General features: G+C 43.5%; 1 protein-coding gene across 1 annotated transcript in view; it reads right to left on the bottom strand.

The window, feature by feature from the left end:
* The window catches only part of galnt1 (UDP-N-acetyl-alpha-D-galactosamine:polypeptide N-acetylgalactosaminyltransferase 1), a gene marked incomplete at its 3' end in the record, with an annotated part of 99,368 nt that overhangs the window by 12,857 nt on the left and 72,036 nt on the right, over positions 1-14,475 (bottom strand). Inside the window, exon 10 of the mRNA XM_080539990.1 lies at positions 11,175-11,314. Within this exon, the coding sequence (XP_080396116.1) occupies positions 11,175-11,314 (140 nt within the window). The remainder of the gene's footprint in view (positions 1-11,174; positions 11,315-14,475) is intronic.

The raw sequence follows: 14,475 nt of genomic DNA, 5'->3' as shown, positions 1-14,475 counted from the left end.
GAAACGAAACAGGCTGCCTTTATTGATAATTTGCTCTAACCGTTTTGGCGACGAGGAACAAGGGAACGGCTGCGAAGGTCTCCTGTTTTATCCGCTTTCAGCCATTTTGAGATAAGCTGACGAGCTGGCTTTTATTATGAAAAGTTGAGGAAGAACAAGGCTCTCGCTTTTCACATAGGACGTGAATCGGTTAAGAGGTCCCCTCTATTTTGGATTGGCTGAGAGTCGGATGATCAGGGCCTAAACACGCTGTCTACGTACTACACGAACAACGGTAAGCCTGTCGATTTCCATTTGTATACGGGACGGTATTTAATCGGAGACAGATACCTGATTGGAGAGGTTTTTTGTTTCCGGGTGCACTTTGTGATGCATGGCGTGTGGCGTTTTTAGACGATTTACATGTTATCGTGGCTATAATTGCACCTGGCAAAATCATAAGACTGCTCTTTTTGTGTATATTATATATACTGTACGTGTATCTTTCTGATCATGGTTAACAAATTGGTCCATGGTGTCTAAGCGATCGTGAACAGTGGGTAACAAGTGCCACTTGATTGTGATAAGACGTTGCTGTTATCTGGTTACAGATGAGGTATTAACCAGAGGGAGTGGCTGCTTACCTGATTGCAGAGAGGGACTAATCAGGGGGAGTTGCTGTTCACCTGGTTACAGAGAGGGCCTAACCAGGGAGAGTTGCTGTTTTGGGTTAACAGAGGTCCATATCAGTGAATCCTAGGTTGATCTAGGATTGGGTTTATTATACAGAGGTTAAGTTCTGTGTAAAAGTGGGGAGGTGGGAACACATTTTCAGTACTTATCCATAAAATTCATTGAGCCAGCCAGGAGTTCTGAATTGTCCATGCATGATTATAGAGTTTCATTGAGCTAACCAAAGTTCTGAACTCCAGTTTTAATTAGTTAATCAGTGTTAATACTTCAGTTTTTTCCTTTATCTGTTGACTCAGTGCATATGTAAAAGGCAGTGCTAATCTTACAAGATTGTTTGTGAATTGTATTGTTAAAGAAATTGTTTTCTTATTTGTGATAAGACATTACAGCTGTTTTCTGTTTTTAGTCATTCCTTGTGTGTTTTTTTAGGCTATTTTAACTAATAGTGCTATTTGTATCTATATTTTTCCCTTGAATATAACTTGATTTGAGTTTAAAATGGGTATAGAATCAAGTCGTTCAGAGAGAGTGACACCACTTCTTGGCCCTGCTAAGATAATGGTCGATAAATGGGGTTTATGAATGAATGAATGATGAATGAATGAATGGTCTTTATTGTCATTGCTATAGTACAGGTACCAAACAACGAAATTTAGGAGGGGTGGCTCCCCTGGTGCTAGGAAAGAAAAAAAACAACAACAAAAACAAGAAGGGAAAGGAGCTGGTTACATAAATAAAGGCTATGTACACTATCCACTATCTGCTGTTAAACATATTGCTATGGTCTAAGTATTCACCTTTTCCTGCTACATGTGGGACATAATTCTAAATGAGATTAGAATAAAAATGGGAAACTTTTGAGAAAACACCTGTAGGAAAAAAAGCAAAGAATTAGATAAATTGGGATTGTTTACCTGTAAACGATTGGAACAGTGGGGCACAAAAGTGCCACTTAATCATCATAGAGAATCCTAGGTTGTTTTGTTTAGGTTCTCATTAAATCCATCGAGCCCATTCAGAGCTCTGGAGTTTTTTCCATATATAACAATACAGTGTTTCATTGAGTTTCTGCCAAAAGTTTTGAACTCCCGTTTCTAAATCAGTTGATAACTTTTGACGGTTAAGGAAATGCAATCTTAGAAGATACCAGGGATTGCTACTATTGATAGTTTGCGCGGTTATCTCTGTTAGTGGGTAACGTGGTTCCACCAGAGAGCAGCTATCGCCCCGGATATTTTTAGAAATTGTATTGTTAACTTGATTGTGTTCTTTTTATATGTGATAGGCATTATAGCTGTTAATGGAACAGATTGACCATGTCATAGATCGATGTGGGGTCTGTTTGAGAAACAACCTTAGAATGAGTATACCTGTGGTGTCTGGGCATATCCCTATCCCAGTTGAGAAATGGGTGCTGAGAAGGGGGGTAGATACACAGATTAGGCAGGATGTTTGTGCCAATAAAGAAATGAAGCCCCCAGAGAACCAATAACCAGAGGAATAGGATTTTAGAAATAGGAAATAGTCTATCATTGTTGTTTCTCCATGTACAGGTCCAATTTGTGTATATCTTGATGTTTTAAGAATGTCTTGTTTTCCGACACTTTTAGGAAAATTGTTGAGTTGTTTGGATGTTCTTGTTGTGAAAAGAGACCCTAGAGGTTTTTGAGTTTCTGTTTTCTATTTTAAAAACAAATGTCTTTGCATTAGGCAAGGTTTTATATGTTCTAACCCAAGTCAGGGGAGCTGCTTTCTTGTACAGAAAGAAATGACAGTTTTTTGTTTTTTTTCCTTACTACACAATTTGAGCTGAGGTTTATGAACCCTCCGGTAGAAGTGAACGTCCACCCTGAGAGTTATTTCTATTCTCAAAAAGGTGGGTTTATGTGTAAACTCTGGGAAAACTGATCACTTTCCATTTGAGTTTTTGCATAAACCTGTCCAAAATTATGTTTGGTATTCATGCATTGTTCAGACCATGATGTATTGAAAAAAGAACCATGTGGCCTGTCGTATCAGAGGCTCATAAAATACTATATTTTGATTGCTCTGACTCCCACTAACTCATTAACATTAACCCTGGTTTTTCTTGTTTTTTAATGATTTTTCAGTAAGTATATTTTGACATCATCAAACATGACACATTTGTTTATGATTTTCAAATCACACGAACATTTTCTACCGTTTCCTATTTTGATATTATGATGTTGGTTTGATTAGACATAACATTCTGTCGCAGTTTTTTATTTGTTAACTGTCTCCTCAGACAGACCAGTGGTGGCCCTGTATCACTGCAGCTACACTTGATTTTTGCCACGGCAAGAATGTGATATATATTTCAGAGTGGAAGCCGTTTTACCAGAATCCAGAGACGGCGTGCTACGCAATATCCAGCCGGATGATTGAGTGATGAACCAGGGCCACCAGAGAGGGAAGCGACAACCAGGGTTACCAGACCCACCAGAGAACACCGAGGAGATGACGATAAGGGTGGCCAGGCCCACCAGAGAGAGAGACGGATGATTGGGTGATGAACCAGGGCCACCAGAGAGGGTTGCCAGGCCCGCCAGGGAGAAGAAACAACCTATTGATACCAGGCCAACAGAGAACCGGAGAAGGAGGAGCTACGACGAGATGCTGAGGCGTTGCCAGAGCCGATTGCGTAGCCAGTGACAATGCCAGTACAATTGTCAGTTGCAATACCAGAAATGACAGCAATATCTGGAACCAAGAAGACAGTAGAAAGCTGTCCAGATGCCAAGAAACCAGAAACCAACAAAACAGAGAGTGCTGACAGTCTGGAGGTCCAGCCAGGGTCCAAAGTGTGGACATCTGTACTAGTGAGGATGCTGGTGAGTGCCTGCATCATGTTTTCGATGGTGCTAGGGGCCACTCCCCAGACCATGTCCAACATGGAAGGAGACCAGACGACTGCCTGAACCTCAATGACACTGACAGAAGACGACCGATTAGGAAGAGATTGAAGAGCAAGCAAATTCTCCAACTGGGGTCAATGTCTAACATTGTCCAAAACCAAGCAATCTCGCGTCATATCCTTCCGCAACATCAGAAATATCAACCTAGCTGACCTCTCAATTGGCATTGATAATCTCTCCATTATCACCCCCCCATACACCCCGGATCAGTTGGTTGATTTGTATAACGATGGCCTTAAATCTCTGCTCAACTCACTTGCCCCCGTTAAAACCCGGCCTGTCTCTTTCCCCCACTCTGCCCCCTGGTTCTCCCCCCACCTGTGCCAGCTGAAGGCCAAAGGTCGTCAGCTGGAGCGTCTTTTCAATAGAACTGGACTCACTGTTCATAAACAAATGTACCATGCTCACATCCTCCTTTATAAAGACGCCATTTCATCCGCCAAATCCGAATTCTTTGCAGAAAAAATCTGTTCTAGTGCTGGGAATACCAGGGCCCTATTTTCAGTGATCAACAATTCTCTCCGCCCCCCTGATCTCCTTCCACCTCACTTCTACTCCACTGACCACTGTAACTCCATAATGGCATTTTTCGACTCTAAAATTTCGTCCATCCACCAGCAACTGACCCCTCACACGTCTAGTCGTCCGCCTCCTTTTGTTCCCAATCCCTCCCTCTCCCTACCTCTCTCCTGCTTTCAACTCCCCTCAGCGACTGACTTAACAAAACTTATCCAGACATCCAAGCCTTCTACCTGCCAACTTGATCCCCTGCCATCCTCCCTGGTTATAGCCTCCCTTCCCTCTCTTCTACCCCTGATAACAGCCATCATCCACTCCTCTCTCACCTCTGGTTCCGTCCCTTCCCCGCTCAAATCTGCTGCTGTTACACCCCTACTGAAGAAACCTGGTCTAGACCCCAACATTTTCAATAACCTCCGCCCAATCTCTAATCTGCCATTTATCTCAAAAATTCTGGAAAAAGTTGTCGCATCACAGATTCAGGCCCACCTCTATAACAATAACCTCTATGAACAATTCCAATCCGGTTTCCACCCCCGTCACAGTACAGAAACAGCCCTCATTAAAATCACAAACGACCTCTTGATGGCAGCTGAGTCTGGACATTTATCCATTCTCATCCTCCTTGATCTGACCGCAGCCTTTGACACCATCTCCCACTCCATCCTCCTCGACCGACTAGCCTCCATTGGCATATCCGACTCTCCCCTGGACTGGTTCCATTCATATCTCTCTGGTCGCACTCAATTCATCCAGTTAAAATCATTCTCATCCCATACCTCCCCCCTCTCCTCTGGTGTTCCCCAGGGCTCTGTCCTTGGCCCCATCCTATTCATCATCTACCTCCTCCCACTCGGTCAAATATTCCGTAAACACAACATACATTTTCACTGTTATGCGGACGACACCCAGCTCTATGTCTCCTCCAAACCCTCATCCACCTTCCCACCCTCTTCCCTCTGTGCCTGCCTACAGGAAATCAAATCCTGGTTTCACTCCCACTTTCTCAAACTTAACAGCAACAAAACCGAGATAGCACTCATTGGCTCCAAATCCTCCCTCACCAAGCAACCCAGTTTCACCCTCTCTATTGACAACTCCTTAGTTTCTCCCTCCCCTCAGGTTAAGAGTCTGGGTGTCGTCCTCGACAGCACCCTATCTTTCCATACCCATATCAACAACACCATCCGGTCCGCCTACTTTCACCTTCGAAATATCAACCGCCTCCGCCCGTCACTCACTCCCAACAGCGCTGCTATCCTGGTCCACTCTCTAGTCACCTCCCGCTTAGACTACTGCAACTCCCTTCTCTTTGGTCTCCCACACAAACTCCTCCATAAGCTCCAACTGGTCCAGAATGCTGCTGCCCGTATAATCACCAGAACCCCTGTCATCAGTCACATCACCCCCGTTCTACAACAACTCCATTGGCTTCCCATTAAACTACGCATTGACTACAAAATCCTCCTCCACACATTCAAAGCCATCCACAACCTCGCCCCCCCTTACCTGTCCGACCTCCTCCACCTCAACATTCCCACCCAGTCCCTCAGGTCAGCCTCCGCCATCAACCTCACTGTCCCCCCTGCCCGTCTGTCCACCATGGGGGCAAGAGCTTTCAGCCGCTCTGCCCCTCGCCTCTGGAACTCCCTCCCCCCCGACATTAGGAACATTGACACCATAAAACCATTCAAAACACACATCAAAACACACCTCTTCAGGCAGGCTTATCTCTGAGCCACCCTCCCGACTATTGAATGCCCTGCTGCTGCTGCTTTTTATATTGTAATTTGTAATTGTTTGATTGTCATTTTTTAACTGTTTGACTGTATTTTTGTAACTGTGTTGTACGGCGAACTTGAGTGCCATGAAAGGCGCCTTATAAAATAAATGTATTATTATTAAGTGCTAGTAACCTCTGACCCTGAAGATGCAAGAATCAAGAAGGCGTCGGTCGTTGGATTTATTTATTATTATTATTATTTTTGTCTTGTATTGTGTATGATGTACTGTGTTTAATTTTAAGTTTGGTTGTTTTTTTTTTAGGATTTTTGGGTTGTGATGATTATTTTTTTATTCTTTCTCCAAAAATGTCTTGAACCATATTTTTCTAATTGTTCTTGTTTTAAGAGTTTACATCTTAAAAAAGTGTGGAATGTGAGAGAAAATTATTATATGTAATAAGACATTTTTCTACATTTAATTCAAACTTCACAACAGTAAATTGAATGTCTAGTGCAAGCTATAGAAACTGATTTCCTGTTGTAAGCACACAATGAAACCTGTTTTCTCCACATTTGAATATATGCAATTACCCTTTTGTCTGTATTTGACACTAGAAAGCCAGAACAATGCTGAGTCACACCAGAGTGATTGCCCGGCATTGTTCACTCTATGGTCACCACTCCTCCCTTTTGTAATACTGTAAGGAAGGGAGGGTCAGATTCCCCCCTAACCTCCACAAATAAGGCAATACATGGCGCAAATTTGAGAAATCTATTACCCATTTAATTAAGTATGCCCACGAGTCAGTCCCAGTGTCAAAATGACATCTCCATGGCAATTCTGAATATCAGGTCCCTATCTAACAAAAAAACATTTATCATAAATGAGCTCATTTGTGATAGAAAACTCGACTGCATGCTACTCACAGAAACCTGGCTAGATACAAATGGAGCAGCAGCCCTTATTGAGGCATCTCCCCCCAACTACAGTTTTTTCCAATCAATCAGAAATGGAAAAAAGGGGGGAGGAACAGCTACCATAGCTTCAAATAACCTAAACCGCAGGAGCATATCCTTTGATATATTCTCCTCCTTTGAATATCATGCCACAGTTATGGCATGCCAACCACCTATTCTTACGGTAACTGTATACAGGCCGCCGAAACCAGCCCCTACCTTCCTACCTGACTTCTCTGAGTTCCTATCCATTATCCATCCCAACTATGATAGGATTATTATCACTGGTGATTTTAACTTTCATGTTGATAATGAGGCTGACTTGAGGGCAAGGGAATTTATTGACCTCTTGGAATCTATGGATTTTGTCCAACATGTCAATGAACCCACTCACAATCATGGCCATACCCTTGATCTTGTGATTACCAAGGGTCTTGAGGTCTCAATATCAGGTATCAGCGACCTGGCCCTCTCTGACCATTTCTGTATTTTCTTTACCATTGTAACACGTAAAGCTGAAAGCAATGCTGAACGTGTTGTTAAAAAACGTTATCTTACCCCTGCAGTGGCTGAACATTTCAAAGCTTTAATGAACAGTAATCACACAACTCCCACGTTATGTGAAAACTACTTAGTAATTACCTTTAACAATAAAGTAAAAATGGCCCTAGACTCCCTGGCACCTACCAAACTAAAAAAGGTTGGAGCCAAGAGGAGAGCACCATGGCGAAACAGTGAAATAAATCTCTTAAAGAGAACATGTAGAAAAGCTGAGCGCAGATGGAGAAAGAGCAAACTACAGATTGATCAGAATATTTTTAAAGAACATCTATCTGCCTTTAACTTGGCAATGCGAAATGCTAGAAAAAAATCACTTCTCAAAGATAATATCTACAAACAAGAATAACCCCAGGGTCTTGTTCTCGACAATTGATTGCCTTGTAAACCCTGCTCCTAGGACTCTAGACGGCGCAGCCTCTGTCACCAAATGCGAGGAATTTGCAGCCCACTTCAGGGATAAGATAACAAATATTAGAATGTGTATTACTCAGGAAAGACTAGGTTTGTGTAGCACCACAGATCCGCCACCACAGAACATGACTATGAGCATGTTCACCATGATTAGTACTGAAACATTAGGTAAAATTGTGTCACAGCTTAAACCGTCTACATGTCCTCTTGACCCTATTCCTACCACCTTTTTTAAGGACATTTTTGAATCTGTGTCTGATGACATACTAGGCATTGTAAATCACTCCCTACTTAAAGGGATATTTCCAGCGGCGCTAAAAACTGCCCTGGTTAGACCCACCCTGAAGAAAAGTAACCTAGATCCTTCTGATCCCAAAAACTGTAGACCAATATCCAATCTCACTTTTCTAAGCAAAATTTTAGAAAAGGCAGCGTATAGACAGCTTCATGAATTCTTAGTCCTAAATAATAGGTATGACCCACTTCAGTCAGGTTTCCGATCATACCACAGCACAGAAACCGCTTTGCTTAAGGTAACCCTTAAGCAAAGGCCTTAGGATAAATGCAGACTCGAAAAAACTCTCGATTCTTGTACTCTTAGACTTAAGTGCAGCCTTTGATACGGTAGACCACTCCATACTTATTGAGAGACTTGAAAACTGGGTTGGCCTCTCAGGTCCGGTCTTAAACTGGTTCAGGACTTACCTGGCTGACCGAGATTACTTTGTAGCCCTTGGTGACCATAAGTCAAAAAATTATAGCACAACCTGTGGAGTTCCCCAGGGGTCCATTTTAGGACCGTTGCTTTTTAGCCTATACATGCTACCCCTCAGTTCTGTTATCAAGAAGCATAGCTTTAACTACCACAGCTATGGTGACGACACTCAGCTTTATATCTCAGTAACTCCCAACGACTACAAGATGATCGACCACCTGATAGACTGTATTGCCGATATTAATATTTGGATGACACAAAACTTTCTCCAACTCAATCAAGAAAAAACAGAGGTATTGATCATTGGCGAGAAAACTGGGAGAGATAAATTATCTGCACACTTGAAAACACTAGCTCTTAATACTAAGTGTCAGGCCAGGAATCTTGGTGTCATAATTGACCCAGATCTAAATTTTGAAACTCATATTAATAACACTATTAAAACATCCTTCTACCATCTAAGAAACATCACTAAGGTACAATCATTTCTCTCCCAGGCAGACACTGAAAAATTAATGCATGCGTTTGTTACTAGTAGGCTAGATTACTGTAATGCTCTCCTGACAGGTCTCCCCAAAAAAATGATAAATAGACTACAAATGGTTCAAAATGCTGCTGCTCGTGTCCTTACTAGGACCAAACGGAGAGCGCACATCACACCTGTCTTGAGATCACTACACTGGCTCCCTGTCAGTCATAGAATAGACTTTAAGATCCTTTTACTAGTTTATAAATCACTTCACTGTGATGCACCCAATTACATGGTGGACATGCTCATAAGATACACACCAGCTAGACCCCTACGGTCTAGTGGCACGGAACTTTTAATAGTGCCAGAGGCTAGGACAAAGAGATTTGGAGGATCAGCTTTTAGCATATATGCTCCTAGATTGTGGAACACCCTACCTGAGGGCCTGAGGTTGTCTAAAACTCAGGACATTTTTAAGCGTGACCTCAAAACCTACTTATTCAATGTCGCCTTTTGATACTAAGGGAGACATTGGACATTATAGAACTAGGATCACTAGGCCATTACACCATACTCGTGTTTTTGAGATTTGTGTTGACAGGAAAATGGACCCGGGTGCTGATGAGGCACTGTCAGCTCCAAATAGCACCTAGAGCAGTACTGGAACCGGTACAAGGGTGTACCAGGACCACCATCAGGTTGTATTGCTGTCATCTTTATTGTCTCTATTGTGTTGTTGCATCATAACTGTGCATAAGTTTCTCTTTTGGCAGGACCTGTGACCATACTGGATGCAGAACGATGCAAATACAACACAAAATTTATGGACAGTGTGTACGCCGATAATATGCAAGGAATTTTTCCTGGATACATGGTGTACAGGTTTTTGCCCTTGCTTGCTTGCTTTGTGCCGGTGGTCCTGGCCTCCCCTGGGGGACCGCTGGGTACTGGTAAGCAAACTGGCTAGTAGTCGCTCTATTGGTAGAGGGCTGCAAGGGAATTTTTCCTGGCTACATAGTATACAAGTTTTTTACTTTTGCCTGCTCGCGGCTCTGTCAATATTGATTGATTGATTGACTGATTGACTGAACATTTTCATTGTGTGAAGCGCATTGAGTTGCATCTTGTAAGAAATGCGCTATACAAATAAAATTTGATTTGATTTTGATTTAACCTTCATCCCCATCATCTTCCTCATGTACAGATCCACACCCCTTGTTAATGATTGGTTTAGAACTCACCCGAGGGCATACATACTGAGATGTAATGAATGATCGAGACTTTTGAGAGGAACTTTGAATCTTCAGATGCGTCTGACGAACCTGTAAACTTCCTCCTTCTATAGAGGAAAATATTAAATATCTTTTCTTATACATCTTGAAACGAAACAGGCTGCCTTTATTGATAATTTGCTCTAACACAGCTTGCCGGTTGATTGATCACTCACCCCACACCCTACACCACTGATTATACTGACTATCTCACCCCACTTCTATTCTGTTTACTTCAGTCTTTAGTTAGTAATAACATAGTAACAGTAATAAAACCCTCCCTCTGAGCCGGGTTACAGACAGTGTCTGTGTGTGTCAGAACATCACTGTTGGGCTGGTGTGCATGTAGATGGCCTTTACCACTGAGTCATGCGTGAGTCAGGGTAAACGTGTGTGTACCTCTCCCAGGGAGGAGTAGTGTCTGGGTATCTGTGAGTCAGGGTAGGTGTGTGTGTGTATGTGTGTGTGTGTGTGTGTACCTCTCCCAGGCTGTAGTAGAGTCTGGGTATCTGGGAGTCAGGGTAGGTGTGTGTGTGTGTGTGTGTGTGTGTGTGTGTGTGTGTGTGTGTGTGTATGTGTGTGTGCGTGTGTGTGTGTGTGTCTGTGTGTCTGTGTGTGTGTGTGTGTGTGTGTGTGTGTAGGTGTGTGTGTGTGTGTGTAGGTGTGTGTGTGTGTGTAGGTGTGTGTGTGTGTGTGTAGGTGTGTGTGTGTGTGTGTGTGTGTGTGTAGGTGTGTGTGTGTGTGTGTAGGTGTGTGTGTGTGTGTGTGTACCTCTCCCAGGCTGTAGTAATGTCTGGGTATCTGGGAGTCAGGGTAGGTGTGTGTGTGTGTGTGTGTGTGTGTGTGTGTGTGTGTGTGTGTGTGTGTGTAGGTGTGTGTGTGTGTGTGTGTGTGTGTGTGTGTAGGTGTGTGTGTGTGTGTGTGTGTGTGTGTGTGTACCTCTCCCAGGCTGTAGTAGTGTCTGGGTATCTGGGAGTCAGGGTAGACGTTCTCCAGGTACCAGCTGAAGGGTTTACACTGGAGCTTCTGTCTCAGAGAAGAGCGAGACGTGATGTCACCGTAGTCCACCTTGGTCACGCCTACGACACACACACACACACACACACACACACACACACACACACACACGCACACAGGAGGTTAGGTAGGTTTCCATGGCGTCAGACCTGCCAGTGGAACCCTGGGTAAACAACCACACAGTCACACGTTCCTTCTCTTGTTTTCAAACGTGGTTCTGTCCATCTTTAGAGAGAGACGAGGCATTCAACATTGGAGGTCATTTAACAGAGGTCATCATGGTGTGTTAGTTAACAGAGGTCATGGTGTGTTAGTTAACAGAGGTCATGGTGTGTTAGTTAACAGATGTCATGGTGTGTTAGTTAACAGAGGTCATGGTGTGTTAGTTCAGTGTTTCTTAACCGGGGTGCCGCGGCACACTGGGGTGCCGCCTGGCGTCTTCAGGGGTCCCGTCAAATAATTCTATATGTGACACCGTTTCATTAAAAGGTCCTCATGTCGGGAATTGTGAAACCTGACTCGATATCATAACCAATAGTTTTACATTCACTAAATACCTACAGTTAGTTAACAAAGTCGGGTGGGGGGTATTAGTGTGGCAGTGTGTGTAGCCACACCCACCCCAGCTGTATTTAAGTAGCCATGTGCGTGTGGACCTGTTTGTTGACAAGTTTACAAGATGGATGCTGAAGCTCTCGCTAATGCTATCAACAGAATTTCATAAGCAGGCAGAAATATCGACAGTGGGCAATTAATGAACTCCTTCATATTGGACTATACATAATGGGAACTCCGAACTGGAACTCCGAACTCCGAATCTGACGATGACGAAGAAGACAACGGAATTTCAGACATTGATCTCCACATCAGTTCACTATTCATGGTACAGTCTAGGGCTGGGTTCCCAAAAAAAAATCCCGATTCTGAATCGATCTAATGAGCGATTATCGATTCATAAATCCCGAGATCGATCTTTCATGTTTTTTTTGTTTTTTTTTGCTTGCAGCTTCAACCCGCAACGAGATCTCGTGGCCAGATCTCGCACTGTACAAAGCTGTACAAGCTGTCTCACAGCTGTACAAAACACGCTGTCTCAGGAGGGCCTCCAAGATCTCCAAGGACCCGACCCACCCTGGGCACGAACACTTTGTCAAGCTGCCCTCGAACAGGAGGTACAGGACCCCGGCCGCTAAGACAAACTGACTGAAGAACAGCTTCTACAACAGGGCCGTCAAGGCCCTGAACACAGAAAAGGCCTAAGTTCTGGGCCCAGGACAGTCCGGACGGATTGTATGGCAGCTAGTGCTGAGGCACAAACATGTACATTTTCAAGCCTGCAAACTGTGACACTTTAAAATAATGTGAAAAAATACTTTCTTGTGCAATATGACAACCCTAGTTGACTATCTGTGCAGTATAGTACAGTGGATTGTGTACATAGCCTTTATTGATGTAAACCAGCTCCTTACCTTCTTGTGATTTTATGCATCTATGCTCTTTCTAAAATGTGTTTCTTTTTCCTTTCCTAAACACCAGGGGAGCCTCCCCTCCTAAATTTCGTTGTTTGGTACCTGTACTGTAGCAATGACAAATAAAGTCTATCTATCTATCTATCTATCTATCTATCACTACAAGAATTTATCATATCTCACGCAACGACCAGGCTTAAAGGCAGATGTCTGGGTGCATTTTGGATGTAAAAATGATGACGATAGAGATCAGCAGGACAAAACGAGATCTCGTTGCGGGTTGAAGCTGCAAGCAGAAAAAAATAAAAATAAAAATAAAAAAAACATGAAAGATCGATCTCGGGATTTATGAATCGATAATCGCTCATTAGATCGATTCAGAATCAGGAAATCAATTTTTTTGAACCCAGCCCTAGTACAGTCGTCTGCAGACAGACCTTCTGCTGTGTCCTTGGGTAAGTTTTAGCGAGTTACATGTGTTGTTTACTAGGATTTTGTGTTGTTAACTTAGGATAGCCAAACAGTTATTTGTTGTTTTGTGAGTAAGCGCCTTTGCGCAGAGATAGCGCCTTTGTTAGCATCAGTTATCAAACCACTGAAACTGTGCCCACCACAATTATGCCACCCCTCTACAAAACTAATGAGATGGTGGGAGGAAGAAATAGGTTGTCAAAGTCAAAATTATAATTGTAACCAGGGAGTAGCTAAAAGGACTGTAGAATTTAGGAAGGGCTGGTTATCTAACTAACTCTGAGCTAAATAGGCAGTGTAGGAGGATACAGGCAGGGGGCGCCAGCAACCCTTTAGACTAGCAGTACTATCGTTAGCATTAGCATTAGCATTAGCATTAGCATTAGCATTAGCATTAACATTAGCTAACAGACGACTAAACACACAGCAACGGTATCCCATATGAACAAACACATTTATTTATACAAATTATACACATCCCAAATATACTCCCTCCCCGCCGGCCACACACACACTCACTCACTCACAGTATCTGGCCTGAACAGGCTTAGAGTCCCGGACTGCAAGGAGCGCGTTGAGGCCTGGTTGGAGCTCGCATGTGCTTCGAGGAAGGTAGCAGACAAAGGGGGGGGGTGACGTAGCAACTCGAAGGGAAAGGGGCTTCTTCGTAGTCCACGACGAGGTGTGAAGGGCTCAGGTCCGGGGGTCCACGGTAAGCTCCGGTGGAGTCAGCGGTCGGTCGCAATCCACTCGTGGAGGCGACGGCTCTGTCCAGCTTGGGTCTCGCTTGGTCCAACGTTAGCAGCCGGCTGCTGGCAAGGCTGGCTAACGGGGACACAGCTAAACGGGCTATCACAGTTGTGAACTCAATAATCACTCTTCAGGTCTTCAGCTTCAGCACGGTGTGCGTTTTACTGACTCCGCCATCTTAGATCGACTTCTCGTTACTTCTGCTTCTTCTCACTCTCGTTACTCTCATCACTCTGATTTTCGTCACACTGACGCACAGAGCACTTCCGTCCCTATATATATCAACCGGACACAGCATCCGGGTCACGGACACACCCCGGATATACCACGTCATTAAACATATACATAAACATTACAATAACAATACATACACCTCCATGAAAACGTACATGAATAATATGGAAAATAATAAAGGAAAATAACAGGGGCAAAATAGGGCTGATTCAGGGAAACTAAACTGGCTCTAAATTGTGGGCCTTCATAACAGCCGCCCCATGAAACCCTCGGTTTCATTTAACTAGGGAAGGCACACT

The sequence above is a fragment of the Nansenia antarctica genome, assembly GCF_963989245.1.
Source record: "Nansenia antarctica genome assembly, chromosome: 10".
Lineage (NCBI taxonomy): Eukaryota > Metazoa > Chordata > Actinopteri > Argentiniformes > Microstomatidae > Nansenia > Nansenia antarctica.
The sequence above is the reverse complement of the archived record's forward strand: the minus strand, read 5'-3'. Positions and strand labels throughout refer to the sequence as shown.